Raw genomic sequence first — 21,594 nt, 5'->3', positions numbered from 1 at the left:
GCTCTTGTATTTTAGTTTTTCCATTGTCTTGACAACTGAAACGTCATCGTTCCTGGAGGAACCATTTTCAAGGGGTCAGCCACCAAAGGGTTAAAAAAAGAGTCAGCGGAACTGAATAATTGCTTTGTTGGGAATACTTAAAAAGACCGATGCAAATTGTTACCTCAATTGTTTAAGTCCAGACAATGCGTCATTTTTTAGAGTGAGGGGTTTTGTTTTGATGCACCTCCATTTTTAATAAAAGTTTGGCAATGTGCAGAACCTACTGTAGGAGCAAAGAGTTCAGATTGTCATTTTTATTTTGTGCTACAAAGCGTTGCTAGATGTGATTATTTTGAGCAATGTTATAATGCAATGACAAAAAAAATGCATTTGACAACAATACGGTCTTAGAAAATATTACATCATCTACTGAACTACGCAGCCATGTTAGCAGTGGTGCTACAACTATAATAATATCAACACAATTACTATCCATAATTTACTTCGACAGATACATTTATTTTATTTCACCAGCTCACAGTTCATGTTACTACACTCGCCAGTGCTCTCAAGAGTGTAAAGGACATTACAGTTCATCTGATTTTCTGCAATATTCGTGATTTTGAATTTTTCATATGGTGGGACTAGAACCTCTTTTTCATGCGGGAACACAGAAATATTGGATATATCTGCACCAAAGCATGTATTCATTTTAAAACAGGAGGTTTTGCCAAATTCATATAGGTCTTCTCTAAGTGAAGTCGATGCAAACCTACCAAATCGCATTTCACGGCCAAGAACCTTTTTCTCAAAATGAACGCTGGTTCTACGGAAAACATCAGTACACTTATTTCCTTTGCGCATTTGTATGGCACGTGTCAGCAAGAAATGAAAGGCTTTATAGTGGAAATTACTTTTATAAGTATTTCTGCCTAATCTCACAGCATCATTGAGTACAGAATAAAGTTTATTAGGTGCATCTGTGTAGACCTTTATTATTCGTGTGAAATAATTATTGATGTCTGCGTATTTTTCCCAAGCTTTTTTAAACTGTTCATTCGAGTTTAACTCTTGTGGTAGAATCTCGGCTGTAATCAGGTTGTATGTTTCATTTTCACAGCCTATAAATTTATCATCAACAGAGTTTTGTGCCATGTCCAGTTTCATGACAGAATCCGGCGTCCTGGTCAGGAACTATAAAAAAATAAAAATTAAAAATTAAAAACAGAATATTGTCTCATAAAACTGCTGATAAGAAAACGTCTTCTCAGTGCATAAATCAAAATGGAAACCCACCACTGTGCAGCAAACAACTACAATGATGATGATAATGAGTGCAATGGCAGTGATGGTGATCATCACACGTTTGTTCATTGTTAACCTGAAACCAAAAGCATGCATATATGAATTGTATAAAAACTCTGCATGTGTATATCCATTTGTGTATTACATATACTGTACAAACATAGCTTGGGGTTAAGGATGGAGTTTGGGATAGAGCCACTGAAGTAACATGGCGTTTGTTTGTAATAATATGTGCGGTGTTAATAAGGAAGGTGTTAATAATCAATACACTGCAACCCCGCTATAACAAACTCCTCAGCGGCGTCCAAATAGTTTGTTGTACCGAAAAGTTCATAATACTGAAATGGACCCACTTGTCACACCAAACAGTCACATTATATGTGAAATTTTAGGCACATTCTCCGTATCACGGATTTCTCCTTCTGAGTCACTATCGCAGTTCACTGACTGACTTAAAGGAACACGAACAGAGGTGATGATTTCTTCATCCGTGATGGAAATGATGGAGATTACCGGTGTATCATTGTCAGTGTCCACCCACTGACTCGCTATGTTTTCTAAAGCTTCACCGTTCAGTTCATTCGTGTGTTGCAAATCACCGACAAGATCATTTATTTTGGAGGGGGTGCTGAGCGTTACATAAAAACTTTGTATGCTCTCACTAGGTGTTAAGTTTAACGGTGTCAGCAGTCATTTTGTCCTTTTATCCATCCTTTGATCACTGTTCTCAAGTGAGACTCACTCAGCCTTTGTTTTATGGCAGTAAGACGTATCGTTAACTTGACCGCGGACTTGATTCCTTATTGTTTGTCTCTGGTGGGAAGAGGAGCTCATGGCTCAGTGTGTGTGCAAGCAGGCAAATGATGGATGTAATTACAGGAAATGTGTTTATTTAGAAAGAGGCAGGCAAACAATTAAACATAAGACAAAAGCAGGGTCATGAAACAGGCAACGGTCATGCGAGGCAGAAACAGAATGGTGGAGGCAAAGATGAAAGTACTGTAATTCATCCTAATGGTTCTGTGCGTGCGCATGCTGCACACTGAGCATCAATGGGCATGAACGTGACACAGTGATGTTTTATTGAAGACTCTGACTCATTGGCACTAAACACAGGGGACACAAACTTAATTTGTTATATGCAAAAGTTTGTATTAAAAGAATCCGTTATAGCAGGGTTGCAGTGTATCTATTCATTCAGCTGTTGTAAAAATGAGTAAGAAGTCAATTGAGTTTGTCAGTGTGGAGATTATTGATAATATCACGCTTCAATCTTGGAGCCACTGGTATTGGACTATGGCTATACCTTTAGCCTGTGTCACAGTTAAGTAAATCCTTAAAGTAAATTGACCTGATCGCTCTTTCCAGCCAAACTAATTAGGCTACCTGAAGGCCACATATTAGTGTCATGTTCCCACAACATATTAATTCAGGAATCAAGTTATCGAATTAGTGGCCACAACTTTGGTACAGGCAAAAGTTTTTCTGCTTTTTTATGACCTTTACTAACACGGCATATCAACCTGAAGAAGACTGAAAGATTCACAAACAGCATAATATGGTTTTATTAGACATTTTCAAGCATGAATAATTCCAGGAGCAGAGTGAATTATCTTCTCGTAATACCACAAATAATGCAGTATTATGCCTTAAGGACAATGTACATTGATTGAAAATGAGATAATATACATGAATTATATCTGAGCAAACTAAATGTGATTGAAGTAACATAAAATTTTTGGCATGATCATAATACTCACCGTTTCGATGGCTTTGGGGGTTCTTTAATCGGAAGATAAAGACTCCAGGTTCCTTTTTCGATCAGGATCTTGTATAACGTGGAGGTGCTCAAACAATCACTGCAGGGATTCCTTCAATCTTCTTGCCTACAGGTAATAATTGTAAGATTGTTTGTTTATTTCCCTATATAGCCCAAGTCATCCCTGTCAAGCAAAAAAAAATCAGAGCTTCAACTCAATGCTATTTATACACAGCTACTTCCTTTTTCCATCACCATATTTGGAGTTGTTTTCTGCCCAAAGTTCAAGGTCAGTTTAATGGTTTCAAGAAATGATGTTACATGCACTAAAGACATTGCTTACTTTCAAGTATGGACTTTAAATTATATATATATATATATTCTATATACATTCAGACACAAGGTTTCCCTGGGATTGAACATGGGGCTCTGGTATAACAAGCCAGAACACTACCCCTGTACCACAAGGTGACGTTAAAAGACCTACATGCAGAGACGGAGACGAGGTTATGCAGATGAAGGGTTTTTACTTGATAGCAGGGCAGGAATATCCAAACAGCAAGAAGCCAATAAATCAGAGTCCAATCCAGGCAAGGGTCAAAATCTAGTGTCAGTCAGAAATAGCATACAATCCGAAGTGGCAAACAAAAACAAAGTCCATGAGGCAGGCAAGGCTCAACAACAGGAAAACAAACAGGAGAAAACTCAGAGCATGACCCTTGCAGAAAAACCACATGAACTTCACATGTGATTTTTCACATGTGATCACATGTGACTTTTGCACTCAGATATGTGGAAAATGTGTTTTGCACATCGGAAACATGTTATTTGCACATGGGAAACATGTGGAATACATGGTATCAGATTTTGTAACATGCATTACCATGGGATCACATGTGATTCACATAAAATTGGGCCAAAACCACATGTTTCCCATGTGCAAATAACATGTTTCTGATGTGCAAAACACATTTTCCACATAATTGAGTGCAAAAGTCACGTGATCACATGTGAAATACATGGGAAATTCATGTGCTTTTTCTGTAAAGGGAACTTGGGAAAAGGTTTAGTCACTGATTTTGAACAGAATGTCAACTCAAGACTGAATTCACAGGTCACTCCTGTCACAATACTCCCCTGCCTGGATGGGATTGCACTTTTCCCTGAAAGCTCAGGGTATGATGAGCAAAAGTGGCCCAGATTCCTGCAATAGAGGCACTTCTCCCTCATTCCACACTGCAAAAAATTGAAAACTGAATTTGAGGAGAAAATTACTTAATACTAGTGAAATGATCTTGCTGCATGGACAGATATTTTTACTTGATAAGACAGCTTAGAATAAGTTGATTGCAATTTAGAACGAGGTTTAATAATCTCAGAATTGGTGTCTTGTATTCTTCTAATAGGAAATGCTAGATCATTTCAACTATTTTCAAGATATTTTCACTTGCTAAGATATAATTTTTTGCAGTGTATGGTTTTGTTTGGCTTGAGAAAGTCTGGTTCTTCCTGGCTACATAGGTTCCTCTGGGGACAAACTCTTTACTTGATAGCAGGGCAGGAATATCCAAATAGCAAGAAGACAATAAATCAGAGTACAGTCCAGGCAAGGGTCAAAATCCAGTGTCAGTCAGAAATAGCATACAATCCAAAGTGACAGGCAAAAACAAAGTCCATGAGGCAGGTACACTTCAAAAAAATGATATCTTAGCAAGTGAACATATCTTGAACATCGTTGAAACACTCTAGCATTTCCTCTTAGAAGAATTCAAGACACCAATTCTGAGATTATTAAACCTCATTCTAGATTGCAACCAACTTCTTCCAAGATGTCTTACCAAGTAAAAATATCTGTCCATGCAGAAAGATAATTTCACTAGTATAAGTAATTTTCTCCTCAAATTCAGTTTTCAAACTAATATATACCAACTCAATAGCCTCAGTGCGTACAAACTCAATCTCATCTCAATAAAAAAAGAGAGAAGCCTATTGAATAAGGTTGTCAGTATTAGTAGTAAAGTAATTGGGTCTGCACAAGAAACCTTACAAGATCTTTACAACAAACAGCTTCTTAGGAAAGCAAATGCTATCTTGTCTGACTACTCACACCCTCTACATGAACAGTTTCAATTTCTACCATCTGGTACATTACTTAGATTTCCCTTGGTCAAAACAAACAGATTTAAACACTCCTTTGTTCCTGCTGCCATTTCTCTTCTTAATTCTAAGAGGAACAGATAGCTCTCTTTCATTATTCATGATATGGCCTATTTATGTATTTATGTATTTATTTGTTATGTGTCTTTTGTGCTTTTATAGTATGTTTGGTGCTCCCCACTGTTGTGAAACGAATTGCCCCACTGGGGGACAAATAAAGGTTGATTGATTGAATATTTTCCTCTCCAAAGAGGGACCAAACAGGGGGACCCACTCAGTCCATTACTCTTTGTTCTTGCCATAGAGCCCCTCTCTATTGCTTTACGAAGCAGCTCTGGCACTGAAGGTATAATACGTGGTGGCTTAACACACACTGTCTCACTGTTCGCAGATGATTTATTATTATATATAACCAACCCCATTTCTACCATACCAGAAGTTCTTAATGTCCTAGCAGACTTTGGTAACATATCAGGATACAAACTCAATTATGAAAAAAGTGAGTACTTTCCTATCACCGCCAATGCCAGGACAATCCCCAATCTACCATTTAAACCTTCATTAGATTCAATCACCTATTTACTTATTTAAGAACAATTTCACTCCTTTGTTAGAACAATCAAAAAAAGATATCAAGCGGTGGTCAAACTTACCTTTATCCTTTATTGGGAGAGTAAATTCTGTGAAGATGAATATGGTGCCTAAATATCTGTATTTGTTTCAAGCTATACCTCTATTCATACCACAGTCATTTTTTAAGGCATTTAACCAGATGATTTCTTCCTTTATTTGGAATAATAAAACCGCCCGCATCAGAAAGGAATTCATTGAACGACCAAAAATGGAAGATGGGCTCTCCCTTCCAAACCTCCACTCATACTACTGGGCCGCCAATCTCAATGCCATCTCCCTATGGCTAAGGGATTGGAATGACACTGCTCCAGCATGGCTCCAGATTGAACGGTCGACAAGCAATCCATATTCACTCCCCGCCCTACTTTGTTCATCCTTGCCACCACTTGTGAAAAATATCAAAGGAAACATAATTGTTACTCAGTCTCTACGTATTCTGAAACAATTTAAGACATGCTTGGGCATTCAGCAGATCTCCATACATTCACCTATAGTGAATAACCATCTCTTTCTGCTATCTTTATTAGACAAGGGCTTTCAAGCCTGGTATGAAAGGGGTATACATTGCATTGGGGACTTGTACATTGATAATACATTTGCCAGCTTTGAAACAACTATCGCAGAAATTTCATCTGAACAATACTCATTTATTCGATATTTACAAATTAGGGATTTTGTACATAAAAAAATGACTATCTTTCCCAATAGCCCTCCCCTGTCATGCCTAGATTCTTTATTGAAAGGCAATTTTCTAAGCAAGGTTAGGGTTTCTATGTTTTACGCACACATAATGGCCAGATATAGCCCTACTATTTCACATATCCGAGAACAATGGGAAAATGATATGGGGATCTCACTTTCTGATGAGGAATGGGAATTGGCCCTCACAAGGGTCCATTCTTCCTCCATATGTTCCAGACATGCCCTAATACAGTTTAAGGTTTTACATCGACTACACTTCTCTAAAGCTAAGCTTGCAAGAATATTCCTTAACACAAGTCCCATCTGTGACAAATGCAAACAAACAACTGCAACCTTACGGTATATCATATGTTTTGGTCTTGTTCAAAACTTGCCCCTTTTTGGTCATCTTTTTTTGATACCATGTCTCAAATATATGGTTTTGATATTCAGCCTTCTCCCTGTGTTGCAGTTTTTGGCATAATTCCTGACTCAGAACAATGTAGTTTCCCAACCTACCTTCAGAGGGCATTTGCCTTTTCCTCTTTACTGGCGAGACAGTTAATTCTATTTAAATGGAAGGACACAACTTCTCCAACTCATAGCCACTGGATCAGAGATATGATGCAGAATATAAAACTTGAGAAAATGAGATGCACGCTAAATGGCTCCCTTCAGACTTTCTATAAAACCTGGGACCCCTTCATAAGCTATATGAACTCATTGCCTTGCCTGGTCCTTTGAAATGACCTTGTGACCTTTGAAAATCCTGATCTATCCTATTCTATGTATGAACAGTGAATGCACTTTCGCTTGTCTGTATTTTTGTCTCCAGTTTTTGTTTTGTTTTGTTTGTAACCGTAGGTAACAGGTATCCTTTCAGAAATGTTTGATTGTTTGTTTGATCATTGAGAAAATCTTAATAAATAAACAATTAAAAAAAATTCAGTTTTCAATTTTTTTGCAGTGCAAGGGTCAACAACAGGAAAACAAACAGGAGAAAACTCAGAGCATGAACTCGGGAACAGGCTTCGTCACTGGTTTTGAACAGAATGTCAACTCAAGACTGAGCAAAGAACTCAGGAAAACGACAGGGGTTTACACACACACACACACACACACACACACACGCTCCTCATGCTCCTTCTGCCTGATGTTACGGTCAGCCAGGATTGCCACATCTCTCACAGCTACACTCTTCTGCTCCTTGTCTACCATCACTGTGTCTGGTTGGTTAGCCAGCACCTGCTTGTCAGTCTGGAACTTACCGTACGTGTACACACACACACGCACACACACATGCGCGCACACACACACATTTTTGTTAATGGCTTCTTAACAGCATTGATATTAATGACTATTTTGTAATCGCACAATTTCCAGAAAAAGTGGGATATTTTCCAAAATGCAATTCCAAAAACCACGCCCCATCTTTGCTTGCAAACACAGACTTTGTTGCTGCTCATATTACCAGTTAACCTGCTTATTGTGGAATCTTCCAAAATGGTGTTACTTCAACATCCTATAAACTTTTCAGTCTTATGTTGCCTCTGTCCAACTTTTTTTTGAGTGTGTTGCAGGCATCAAATTCTAACTTTGTTTATATTTACAAAATACAATTAAGCTGGTCAGTAAAACTATTGAAAATATTTTCTTTGTACTTTTGTCAGTTAAAAGAAGGCTCATGAGAATTCACAAATCACAGATTTTTGTTTTTATTGCATTTTGGGAAAAAATTTAGTACTCATTTTTATTATATTTGATGGGTAACAACAAGCATGACAGGTCACAATTACAGAAATACCATTTAAACAGAATCCCTGCTATCAGCAATTTGGAAAACATCCCAACTTTTCTGAAAATGGCGTTATGGTTATGGTTTGTAGATCCCACAATTGCTGAAGTAATGCATCGCCTGACTTTTATGATTTTAGACTGAATATAAATAATGATATTAAATCAATTTGATACACATACACTACCGTTCAAAAGTTTGGGGTCACTTTGAAATGTCCTTATTTTTGAAAGAAAAGCACTGTTCTTTTCAATGCAGATCACTTTAAACTAATCAGAAATCCACTCTATACATTGCTAATGTGGTAAATGACTATTCTAGCTGCAAATGTCTGGTTTTTGGTGCAATATCTCCATAGGTGTATAGAGGCCCATTTCCAGCAACTATCACTCCAGTGTTCTAATGGTACAATGTGTTTGCTCATTGCCTCAGAAGGCTAATGGATGATTAGAAAACCCTTGTACAATCATGTTAGCACAGCTGAAAACAGTTGAGCTCTTTAGAGAAGCTATAAAACTGACCTTCCTTTGAGCAGATTGAGTTTCTGGAAATTCACATTTGTGGGGTCGATTAAATGCTCAAAATGGCCAGAAAAATGTCTTGACTGACTTTCTATTCATTTTACAACTTATGGTGGTAAATAAAAGTGTGACTTTTCATGGAAAACACAAAATTGTCTGGGTGACCCCAAACTTTTGAACGGTAGTGTATGATTTCTGAATATTGTAATAGGATGAGAGGAAAGCGGTATGCTTTAGGTTGACCATATTCTCATCTCAACTCTTTTAAAACTGACATTTGTGACACTGTTGAAAGTGTGTATTTACTCTGAATGTGCTAAACATGGATTGATGAGTCGAATATGCTTCCATTGCAATTGCTTGTCATCATCTTTTCAATTGCTGTTTTTAATTCCATTCTTAAGTGAACCTTTTCCATACCTCATCTCTTTATTTTATTTACAACCCCAAATTAGAAAAATTTGGGATCATCTGGAGAATGCAAATTTAAAAAGAAAGAAAGAAAGAAAGAAAGAAAGAAAGAAAGAAAGAAAGAAAGAAGTGATTTCTAAATTTACTTTTACTTCTATTTCATTTCAGACAGGATGAACCCAAGATATTTCATGTTGTGTTGGTCAATTTCATTTCATTTGTTAATATCCATCCATTCCTGTGTTTCAGACCTGTAACACATTCCAAAAAAGTTGGGACAGGAGCAATTTAAGGCTAGTAATGAGGTAAAGCAATTAAATAATGATGTGATTTGAAACAGGTGATGTCAACAGGTGACTGTAATCATGATTTGAGACAAAATCAGTATCCAGGAAAGGCCGAGTCTTTCAGGAGGAAAGATGGGCTGAGGATCTCCAGTTTGTCAACAAATGCATGAGAAAATTATTGAAATGTTTAAAAAGAACGGTTCTCAAAAAAAAATGATACAAAGGGATTTGGATATTTCACCCTCTCTGGTGCATAATCTTATTAAACGATTCAAGGAATCTGGAGGAATTTTGGTGTGCAAAGGGCAAGGGCACAAGCCGAAGCTGAACTCTAAATATGGTCGCTGGTTCTGAGGTTTTCAGAGGTTTTCGGAGGCGCATGCACATTCTGTGTGACATACTTCCTGCTTTCTGAGTTGGTTGCAATGAGTCTTTTTTCCGCGAGTGTTGGCATTAATCATTAATCTTTTTTATTTTCTCTACAAATAATTTTCCAGTATCCTTTTCATTTTTGATTGTACTTTCACTTTCATTTTTATGCATTTTAAAATTTTTCTGAAGAACGCCAAGACTGGAAGCGTTCTTTTTTCTCTCCTCCTGTGTAAAGACTGCAAGAGGAGGCCATCCACATCGGATCTGCTTTAATATCAACAGATCCTCGATTAAGGTACGTGAACCCTTTCATCATGGCACACCTTCAGCTTGTTCAGTGTGCTGAGCGCAGGATGTTTAGTCATTCTTCCTCCGTCGCTAGTGATAGCTTTATTTGTGATAAGCGTAGATTAGTTAGCTCTCTGATGGAGAAGATTGCAGTTTTGGAGGTGTGTATCCAGACTTTAGAGAGGGTTAGTGAGTATGAGAACAGTGTAGTTTCTGGAAGGGAAAGTCTGGATGCCCTAGGAGGCTCGCCCACGGGAGCACCACTCCTCTCCACTTCACGTGTCAAACAGGTTTGCTCTCCTTAGTGATGTACCCGCTGAGAAACCTGAAAGAGCTCTGATTATAGGGGACTCTATCATACAGCATGTGAAATTAGCTAGGCCTTTAGGGGCATCAGCAGCTTTAGTCCAGTGTATATTGGGAGCCAGGGCGCTGGACATAGCAGGTAATCTTAGAGTCCTAGGCAAGCACAGATTCTCAAAGATAGTTATCCATGTAGGAGCTAATGATATACGCCTTCGTCAGTCTGAGGTTACTAAGAGTAACTTTGTAGAGGTGTTTAAATTAGTGAAGGTGATGTCTGATGCTGTAGTATGCTCTGGCCCCATCCCAATGTGGTGTGGCGATGTAGCTTATGGTCACTGAACTGCTGGTTGTCCAGGTGGTGCTCTGAAAACAGTGTGGGCTTTATAGATAATTGGGCTAATTTTGAGGGCACTGCTGGCCTGTTAGGGCGGGACGGTATCCATCCCACTCGGGAAGGTGCTGCTCTCATTTCCTACAGCATAGGTCATAGTCTCAGAACAGGTCTAGTTAATTTCTGACAATCCAGAGCCAAGGCCAGGGAGCAGACAAACAGGCTAAACCGACTGTCTGCTAGCTGCACAGAGTCGTCACTCAGGGTCCACTACATCGAGACTGTGTCTGTTCCCCAAGCTCAACAAAAAGTAGAAATACTCAGAGAGTTTTTTCCAGTAACCTAATCAATATAAAATTAGATCATACTGACTGTACAGCTGCTGCCAGCACCTTTGAGCTAAAGGTGGGGCTATTAAATATTAGCTCTCTTACATCTAAAGTGCTAATGGTTAATGAACTCATTACTGATCAGGAGTTTAATGTACTGTGTTTAACTGAAACATGGATTAAGCCAAATGAATATATAGCATTAAATGAAGTGAGTCCTCCTGGATACAGTTATATACACCAGCCTCGTCTAACTGGCAGAGGAGGAGGCGTATTTATAATGATTATCTTGGTGTAACACAAAAACCTGGTTATAAATTTAATACATTTGAAGTTCAGAGGTGGAAAAACCCGGGTGCAGAAAGTAAAAACCCTGCCACATTTTTGCTTCAGCCAATTCAATGAACCAGCTGATCCTAATTACCACATCCCCTAAGCCAGGTTGATGAGCTAATTGGTGAAATCACCTGTGTTAAGAGCACAGGCAGAAGGAAAACCCAAGCAGGACTTTTACTTTGTCAATCCAGTTTTTCCACCTCTGTTGAAGTTCTTCATACTCATATAATGTATGTAGCCTCAAAAATAATTCTACCCAATTAATTCCATTACTTATTATTTACAGGCCCCCGGGGCCATATTCTGAGTTTCTTTCTGAATTTGCAGATTTTATCTCAGACCTGGTTATTTCCTTAGACAAAGCTTTAGTTGTTGGAGATTTTAATATTCACTTCGATAACCCAGAAGACCCTTTAAAAACAGCATTTGTGTCCATTTTAGATTCAGTAGGGATTAATCAGAATGTCATAGGACCGACCCATAATGGTGGTCACACCCTCAATCTAATACTAACATTCAGGTTAAACATAGAAAATATAGTCACACTTCCACAGTCTGAAGTTCTCTCAGATCATTATCTTATCTCATTCAAAATATGTCTGAGTAATAATATATGCACCTCACCACGCTACTGTATTAAACGTACATTCACGTCAACTACTGCACAGAGCTTTATAAATGATCTCCCAGAGTTATCAACTTTGATTGGGTCACTGTCGGCCCCTGCAGAACTTGATCAGGCAACTGAATGCTTAGAGTCAACGTTCCACCATACCTTAGATAATGTAGCTCCTCTTAAAAGGAAAATGGTCAGAGACAAAAAATTAGCACCCTGGTATAATGATGACACTCGCACATTAAAACAGACCACTCTGACTGATTATACAGATCTCCTGGGCACCCAAGTATGACCACGGTGTCGTCCCGCCCCCCCCACAAGATATACCACAATGAGACGGCAGAGGGGAGGCTCTGCATGCTAACCAGCCCACGGCGCAGGGCCCCCAGCGCCCCCCCCCCCCCCCACGACCCACCACACCTCGACTCCAGACCATCACGTAACACGCCATATTTGTCCTCTGTAAGAATGTAAATGGCTATATTGTGGGCTTTCTCTAATGTATTGCATTAAAAGAAGTGTGCGTGCAGGGTGAGTCTCTGCCCAGATTTCCCCCTGCACGCCGCAACAACCCTGCATACTCATAGATATATGCCTCCTCTAAATTGTGTTAGCATTAAAAGAAGTGAGGCATGTATTCTTATCCCTATTCTTATTTCTCTTATTATTATCCTACATAAAGATAATAATACTCATTTCCTTTGAAACCCTTCTTCTCTGCGATCTAGCCTCCATCTCCCCGGTCCAACAGTAAGTCAGTACTACTCTTTACACACACACACACACACACACACACACACACACACACACACACACACACGGACATCTCCATATACACATTATTCCTCACTGTTAATTTTGGTTTTTCACTCAATTTTAAATTCGGTGTTGTGTTTGAATTCTGTTTTTTTTGTGTAATTGTATTGTGATTGTTTTGTATAATTGTATTGTATACGAATTTTTAAAAAATAATAAAATAAAATAAAAAATAAAACAGACCACTCGAAAATTGGAACGTAAATGGCATCAAACAAAATTGGTAGTGTTCAAATTAGCGTGGAAGGAGAGCTTTCTGAAGTGTAGAAAAGCTCTTAGTGCTGCGAGATCAACATATCTCTCCTCCCTAATAGAAGATAACAAAAATAATCTGAGATTCCTATTTAATACTGTAGCAAAATTAACCAGGAATAAGTCCACTATAGGGTGGCACGGTGGTGTAGTGGTTAGCGCTGTCGCCTCACAGCAAGAAGGTCCGGGTTCGAGCCCCGTGGCCGGCGAGGGCCTTTCTGTGTGGAGTTTGCATGTTCTCCCCGTGTCCGCGTGGGTTTCCTCCGGGTGCTCCGGTTTCCCCCACAGTCCAAAGACATGCAGGTTAGGTTAACTGGTGACTCTAAATTGACCGTAGGTGTGAATGTGAGTGTGAATGGTTGTCTGTGTCTATGTGTCAGCCCTGTGATGACCTGGCGACTTGTCCAGGGTGAACCCCGCCTTTCGCCCGTAGTCAGCTGGGATAGGCTCCAGCTCGCCTGCGACCCTGTAAAACAGGATAAAGCGGCTACAGATAATGAGATGAGATGCCTGAGCCCTGTGATAGAACAGTGGCCAGATAAACTGTATAGATGATGGATGGATGGACAAAGCATATGGTTGAAATTTTAGAGAAATAAATAATAAAGTCATCTCATTGATCACTGAGGATTATTAATGTGCTCTATGCTGTTTTTCTCTGCACAGCGTACTTCCCAGCTGAACCCCCCGTGTCTGTGCTCTACCAAACAGCCGAGATGTCTTTTAATGTCAAAAGTGCATTTCAAGCAGTCTACACTTTAAACTGCGAGAAAAAAAGGAGGGGTTTTGTTTTGATGCACCTCCATTTTTAATAAAAGTTTGGCAATGTGCAGAACCTAGCAGCAAACAGTTCAGATTGTCATTTTTATTTTGTGCTACAAAGCGTTGCTAGATTCCGCTCAAACAATAATGTGATTATTTTGAGCAATGTTATAATGCAATGACAAAAAAAAAATGCATTTGACAACAATACGGTCTTAGAAAATATTACATCATCTACTGAACTACGCAGCCATGTTAGCAGTGGTGCTACAACTATAATAATATCAACACAATTACTATCCATAATTTACTTCGACAGATACATTTATTTTATTTCACCAGCTCACAGTTCATGTTACTACACTCGCCAGTGCTCTCAAGAGTGTAAAGGACATTACAGTTCATCTGATTTTTTGTAATATTTGTGATTTTGAATTTTTCATATGGTGGGACTAGAACCTCTTTTTCATCCGGGAACACAGAAATTTTGGATATATCTGCACCAAAGCATGTCTTAATTTTAAAACAGGAGATGTTGCCAAATTTATATAAGTTTTTAAGTGAAGTCGATGCAAACCTACCAAATCGCATTTCATGGCCAAGAACCTTTTTCTCAAAATGAACGCTGGTTCTACGGAAAACATTAGTACACTTATTTCCTTTGCGCATTTGTATGGCACGTGTCAGCAAGAAATGAAAGGCTTTATAGCGGAAATTACTTTTATAAGTATTTCTGCCTGAGCTCACATTACTATTGAGCCATGAATAAAGATCACTGTTATTTGTGTAGACTTTTATTATTCGTGTGAAATTATCAGGAGCATTTGGGTAATTTTCCCAAACTTCTTTAAACTTTTTATTCGAGTTTAACTCTTGCGGTAGAATCTTGGCTCTAATCAGGTTGTACGTTTTGTTCTCGCAGCCTATAAATTGGTCATCAACAGAATCCGGTGCCATGTCCAGTTTGATGACAGGATCCCGTGCCATGTCCAGTTTGATGACAGAATCCGGTGCCTCGTCCAGTTTGATGACAGGATCTGGTGCCACGTCCAGTTTGATGACAGGATCCCGTGCCATGTCCAGTTTGATGACAGGATCCCGTGCCATGTCCAGTTTGATGACAGAATCCGGTGTCCAATTCAGGTACTATAAAAAATAAAAAAAAACAAAATATTGTTCTCACAAAACTGCTGATAAGAAAATGTCTTCTCAATGCATAACTGAAAATGGAAACCCACCACTGTGCAGCAAACAACTGAAATCATGATGAGTGCACTGGCACTGATGATGATCTTCACAACTTTGTTGATTGGTAACCTGAAACCAAAAGCATGCACAGATGAATTCTATACAAACTCCACATGTGTATATCCATTTGTGTATTTATACAAACATGGCTTGGGGTTAAGGATGGAGGTTGGGATAGAGCCCATGGGTTCTGATGAACATGATGGGTTTGTTTTGAAGACTCTGACTCATTGTCACTCAATGCAGGGGACACAAACTTAGTATGTTATATGCGAAAGTTCATAGTAAGAGTTCATGATAGCGGGGTTGCAGTGTATGTATTCATTCAATTGCTGTAAAAATGAGTAAGAAGTCAATTGAGTTTGTCAGTGTGGAGATTATTGATAATATCACGCTTCAATCTTGGAGCCACTGGTATTGGACTATGGCTATACCTTTAGCCTGTGTCACAGTTAAGTAAATCCTTAAAGTAAATTGACCTTATCGCTCTTTCCAGCCAAACTAATTAGGCTACCTGAAGGCCACATATTAGTGTCATGTTCCCATAACATACAGTGGTGCTTGAAAGTTTGTGAACCCTTTAGAAGTTTCTATATTTCTGCATAAATATGACCTAAAACATCATCAGATTTTCACACAAGTCCTAAAAGTAGATAAAGAGAACCCAGTTAAACAAATGAGACAAAAATATTATACTTGGTCATTTATTTATGGAGGAAAATGATCCAATATTACATATCTGTGAGTGGCAAAAGTATGTGAACCTTTGCTTTCAGTATCTGGTGTGACCCCCTTGTGCAGCAATAACTGCAACTAAACGTTTGCGGTAACTGTTGATCAGTCCTGCACACCGGCTTGGAGGAATTTTAGCCCGTTCCTCCATACAGAACAGCTTCAACTCTGGGATGTTGGTGGGTTTCCTCACATTAACTGCTCGCTTTAGGTCCTTCCACAACATTTCCATTGGATTAAGGTCAGGACTCTGACTTGGCCATTCCAAAACATTCACTTTATTCTTCTTTAACCATTCTTTGGTAGAACGATTTGTGTGCTTAGGGTCGTTGTCTTGCTGCATGACCCACCTTCTCTTGAGATTCAGTTCATGGACAGATGTCCTGACATTTTCCTTTAAAATTCGCTGGTATAATTCAGAATTCATTGTTCCATCAATGATGGCAAGCCGTCCTGGCCCAGATGCAGCAAAACAGGCCCAAACCATGATACTACCACCACCATGTTTCACAGATGGGATAAGGTTCTTATGCTGGAATGCAGTGTTTTCCTTTCTCCAAACATAACGCTTCTCATTTAAACCAAAAAGTTCTATTTTGGTCTCATCTGTCCACAAAACATTTTTCCAATAGCCTTCTGGCTTGTGCACATGATCTTTAGCAAACTGCAGATGAGCAGCAATGTTCTTTTTGGAGAGCAGTGGCTTTCTCCTTGCAACCCTGCCATGTACACCATTGTTGTTCAGTGTTCTCCTGATGGTGGACTCATGAATATTAACATTAGCCAGTGTAAGAGAGGCCTTCAGTTGCTTAGAAGTTACCCTGGGGGCTTTCGTGACCTCGCTGACTATTACACGCCTTGCTCTTGGAGTGATCTTTGTTGGTTGACCACTCCTGGGGAGGGTAACAATGGTCTTGAATTTCCTCCATTTGTACACAATCTGTCTGACTGTGGATCGGTGGAGTCCAAACTCTTTAGAGATGGTTTTGTAACCTTTTCCAGCCTGATGAGCATCAACAACGCTTTTTCTGAGGTCCTCAGAAATCTCCTTTGTTTGTGCCATGATACACTTCCACAAACATGTGTTGTGAAGATCAGACTTTGATAGATCCCTGTTCTTTAAATAAAACAGGGTGCCCACTCACACCTGATTGTCGTCCCATTGATTGAAAACACCCGACTCTAATTTCACCTTCAAATTAACTGCTAATCCTAGAGGTTCACATACTTCTGCCACTCACAGATATGGAATATTGGATCATTTTCCTCAATAAATAAATGACCAAGTATAATATTTTTGTCTCATTTGTTTAACTGGGGTCTATTTATCTACTTTTAGGACTTGTGTGAAAATCTGATGATGTTTTAGGTCATATTTATGCAGAAATATAGAAAATTCTAAAGGGTTCACAAACTTTTAAGCACCACTGTATTAATTCAGGAATCAAGTTATCGAATTAGTGGCCACAACTTTGGTACAGGCAAAAAGTTTTTCTGCTTTTTTATGACCTTTACTAACACGGCATGTCAACCTGAAGAAGACTGAAAGATTCACAAACAGCATAATATGGTTTTATTAGACATTTTCGAGCATGAATAATTCCAGGAGCAGAGTGAATTATCTTCTCATAATACCACAAATGATGCAGTTTTATGCCTTAAGGACAATGTACATTGATTGAGATAATACATTAATTATATCTGAGCAAACTGAATGTGATAGAAGTAACGTAACATTTTTGGCATGATCATATTACTCACCATTTTGACGGCTTTGGGGGTTCTTTAATCGGAAGATAAAGACTCCAGGTTCCTTTTCTGATCAGCATCTTGGATAACGTGGAGGAGCTCAAACAATCACCGCAGGGATTCCTTCAATCTTCTTGCCTACAGGTAATAACTATAAGATTATTTGTTTATTAACCTATATGGCCTAAATTGTCCCTATCAAGCAAAAAATACATCAGAGCTTCAACTCAATGCTGTTTATACACAGCTACTTCCTTTTTCCATCACCATATTTGGAGTTGTTTTCTGCCCAAATTTCAAGGTCAGTTTAACAGCTTTGAGGTGTGATGTTAGGAGCTACAAACTGCTGAAAAAGTGAATGCTGGCTAAAACACAAAGTTTGTGCTAGAGTAGCTCTTTGATGGGATTGGACCATATGTGCTAGTCTTCGTGCCCCATGTGAATCAATGAGCCTTCGACACCCATGACCCTGTCGCCAGTTCACTGGTTATCCTTCAGATCCTTGGACCACTTTTGTTCGGTGCTAACCACTGCATACCAGGAACACCCCACAAGATGTCCCATTTTGGAGATGTTCAGACCCAGTCATCTCACCATCACTATTTGGCCCTTGTCAAAGTCGCTCAGATCCTTACGCTCGCCCATTTTTCCTGCTTCCAACACATCAACTTCAAGAACTGACTGTTCTCTTGCTGTATAATATATCCCACCCTTTGACAGATGCCACTGTAATGAGATAATCATTTTAATTCACTTTACATGTCAGGGTTTTTTTTATTTTATGCCTGATCAGTGTATACATATATACAGGTCCATATACATATTAAAGTAAATAAACTACCATCCTTTCCAACCTAATTAATTACCTGAAGGCCACATATTAGTGTTATGTTCCCACAAAATATTAATTCAGGATTCAAGTTATTGAATTGGTGGCCACAACTTTGGTGCAGGGAAAAGTTTTTCTGCTTTTTTATGAGGGTTCTGCACAGTATCTTCGCTGTTCCTCAGACTTCACTCTTCTGGATAGAGACCTCAGATGTTGTACCTGGAATCTGCTAGAGTCACTCTCACAGCTTGGGGGTCACAGCCCCTAATGCTCCTATCACCACTGGGACCACTTTAGACTTTACCTTCACATCTGTTCCAGTGGGCGGCACGGTGGTGTAGTGGTTAGCGCTGTCGCCTCACAGCAAGAAGGTCCTGGGTTCGAGCCCCGGGGTCGGCGAGGGCCTTTCTGTGTGGAGTTTGCATGTTCTCCCCGTGTCCGCGTGGGTTTCCTCCGGGTGCTCCGGTTTCCCCCACAGTCCAAAGACATGCAGGTTAGGTTAACTGGTGACTCTAAATTGACCGTAGGTGTGAATGTGAGTGTGAATGGTTGTCTGTGTCTATGTGTCAGCCCTGTGATGACCTGGCGACTTGTCCAGGGTGTACCCCGCCTTTCACCCGTAGTCAGCTGGGATAGGATCCAGCTTGCCTGCGACCCTGTAGAAGGATAAAGCGGCTAGAGATAATGAGATGAGATGAGATCTGTTCCAGTTGTTCTTTCAGTCCCTGGTCCTTCTCGATCTTCTCATGGTCCTTGTGCCTGATGGTACCGTCAACTGGGATTGCCACATCTCTAACAACTACACTCTCCTTGTCTACCACCACTATGTCTGGTTGGTTAGCCAGCACCTGCTTGTCAGTCTGGAACTTACCACAGACACACACACACACATTTTTGTTAATGGTTTGATAGCGGAGCGGAGCCCCATACTTAATAGAAATGTATCAACCTGATTTTTGATGGCTTTTGACCGTACAACTTTTGTACATATGTACAGACATATGAACGTGTACCGCCACAGCAAACCCGATCATAAGTGCAAGGCAATGTATCTCATAAGCACTTGACCACCAGACAACGAGATTTATATCCTTATTTACATAACATAGATGGGGTTTTAGGGCAGCGCGGTGGTGTAGTGGTTAGTGCTGTCGCCTCACAGCAAGAAGGTCCTGGGTTCGAGCCCCATGGCCGTCGAGGGCCTTTCTGTGCGGAGTTTGCATGTTCTCCCCGTGTCTGCGTGGGTTTCCTCCGGGTGCTCCGGTTTCCCCCACAGTCCAAAGACATGCAGGTTAGGTTAACTGGTGACTCTAAATTGAGCGTAGGTGTGAATGTGAGTGTGAATGGTTGTCTGTGTCTATGTGTCAGCCCTGTGATGACCTGGCGACTTGTCCAGGGTGAACCCCGCCTTTCACCCATAGTCAGCTGGGATAGGCTCCAGCTTGCCTGCGACCCTGTAGAAGGATAAAGCGGCTAGAGATAATGAGATGAGATGAGATGGGGATTTTATTCAGCACTTATTTTTAATTTGCTTTTTAAAAAAAATAATGTGGGATTCAGGAATCAAGTTATCGAATTAGTGGCCACAACTCACACATTTTGCAGAAAATATTCATGACAGTTTCAGATAAAAGGGCGGTAGACGGATGTAAGTGCAGGAAGAGTTTTATTGAAAGCATGCTCGCAAACAGATCCAAAACATAGAAAAAGGCAGAGCTGAAAAACTGGCAGCCATCAAGTGAATCACAGACAGGATATCTGAGGAAACACAATACTCACAGTCCAAAAACACAAACAGGGTCAAAACCAGAAACGTGATACAAGATATAAGGCTTTCCCAACGTCTGCCTATTGCTGATAGTCCTTATATGATTGCACTCTAATCAGTAACTAGTGCATGCTAATTAGTCCTAATGGCATAATTGCACTCTGTGGGTGTGTGCTCCGACGCACGTGGATGTGGCAGATGTAACCAGACAACTGTTTGACATATCGAGTTCGATATTCGAGACGGCACAGTGGTGTAGTGATTAGCATTGTCACTTCACAGCAAGAAGGCTCTGGGTTTGAGCCCAGTGGCTGAGGGGGGGGTTTCCTGTGTGGAGTTTGCATGTTCTCCCCGTGTCCGCGTGGGTTTCCTCCGGGTGCTCCGGTTTCCCCCACAGTCCAAAGACATGCAGGTTAGGTTAACTGGTGACTCTAAATTGAGCGTAGGTGTGAATGTGAGTGTGAATGGTTGTCTGTGTCTATGTGTCAGCCCTGTGATGACCTGGCGACTTGTCCAGGGTGTACCCCGCCTTTCGCCCGTAGTCAGCTGGGATTGGCTCCAGCTTGCCCGCAACCCTGCACAGGATAAGCTGCTCCAGATAATGGATGGATGGAAGTTTGATATTCGATCATCACTCTGTGGATTTATATGTATGTTCGTCCATCACTATTGCAAAGATGACAATTACATCAGAGTCGTTCAATTAGGTTCTATGTGTCTGTAGATGACTGATGAGGCCAATTCGGGCATGAAATTTGTGCATGACCATGTGACCTTCTGGCTCTCCCTTTTCAGTTATGTTGTCATAGTTAGTCTTGCCGGAGTCCCTGCTTGCACTCAGTGCAAAATGTATACTGTTCTGACTCATTAGGTGTCAGTGGGCATACCTAACAACCTGCCCCCCCGTCTCTTCCTTTACTCCATCTCTCTTTGTTGAGTTACGTACATGTTAATCCTGAGACACCAGTGATGCTTTCTGCTCCTCAGACCCACCTGATGCATCCTGATGTCCTACTACTGGATGGAGTCTCAGCACATCGCTCTCTCTCTCTTTTCTCCCCCCACTCTGTCTGTCCCTCTGAGTTACATGCCAATCCTGGGATCGAGATGCTGACCTCTTCTGCCCCTCAGACCTACCTGATCCATCCTGATGCCCTACATCTGGCTGGAGTCTCATCACATCGCTCCTGTGGAGGATGGCCCCATATGGACAGTCAAAAGTCACACTTGTAAGATTGCTCTGGACACTTACAGTAATATATTTATGGCTGACGAATACAGTTGCCTTGATAATTTTAGTACTGCAGTTGTCGTGAACAGTTTTAC

At 40.2% G+C, this 21,594-nt stretch overlaps 2 protein-coding genes across 2 annotated transcripts; both read right to left on the bottom strand.

The window, feature by feature from the left end:
* Positions 1–504: 504 nt before the first annotated feature.
* LOC132897657 (ecto-ADP-ribosyltransferase 5-like) lies at positions 505–7,735 on the bottom strand. Its single transcript, XM_060938888.1, has 2 exons — positions 7,646–7,735; positions 505–1,176 (listed from the first exon to the last, which is right to left on the bottom strand). The coding sequence occupies exons 1-2, from the start codon at positions 7,733–7,735 to the stop codon at positions 505–507; spliced, it is 762 nt and encodes a 253-aa protein (XP_060794871.1).
* A 6,337-nt stretch (positions 7,736–14,072) lies between these two features.
* LOC132897850 (ecto-ADP-ribosyltransferase 5-like) lies at positions 14,073–17,859 on the bottom strand. The gene is made up of 3 exons (XM_060939090.1): positions 17,684–17,859; positions 15,181–15,259; positions 14,073–15,088 (listed from the first exon to the last, which is right to left on the bottom strand). Exons 1-3 carry the CDS (start codon positions 17,749–17,751, stop codon positions 14,273–14,275), a joined length of 963 nt encoding a protein of 320 aa, XP_060795073.1. The 5' UTR covers positions 17,752–17,859; the 3' UTR covers positions 14,073–14,272.
* Positions 17,860–21,594: the final 3,735 nt, after the last annotated feature.

Source organism: Neoarius graeffei, chromosome 14 (genome assembly GCF_027579695.1).
Source record: "Neoarius graeffei isolate fNeoGra1 chromosome 14, fNeoGra1.pri, whole genome shotgun sequence".
Classification (NCBI taxonomy): Eukaryota; Metazoa; Chordata; class Actinopteri; order Siluriformes; family Ariidae; genus Neoarius; species Neoarius graeffei.
This window is presented reverse-complemented; position numbering and strand designations above follow the sequence as displayed.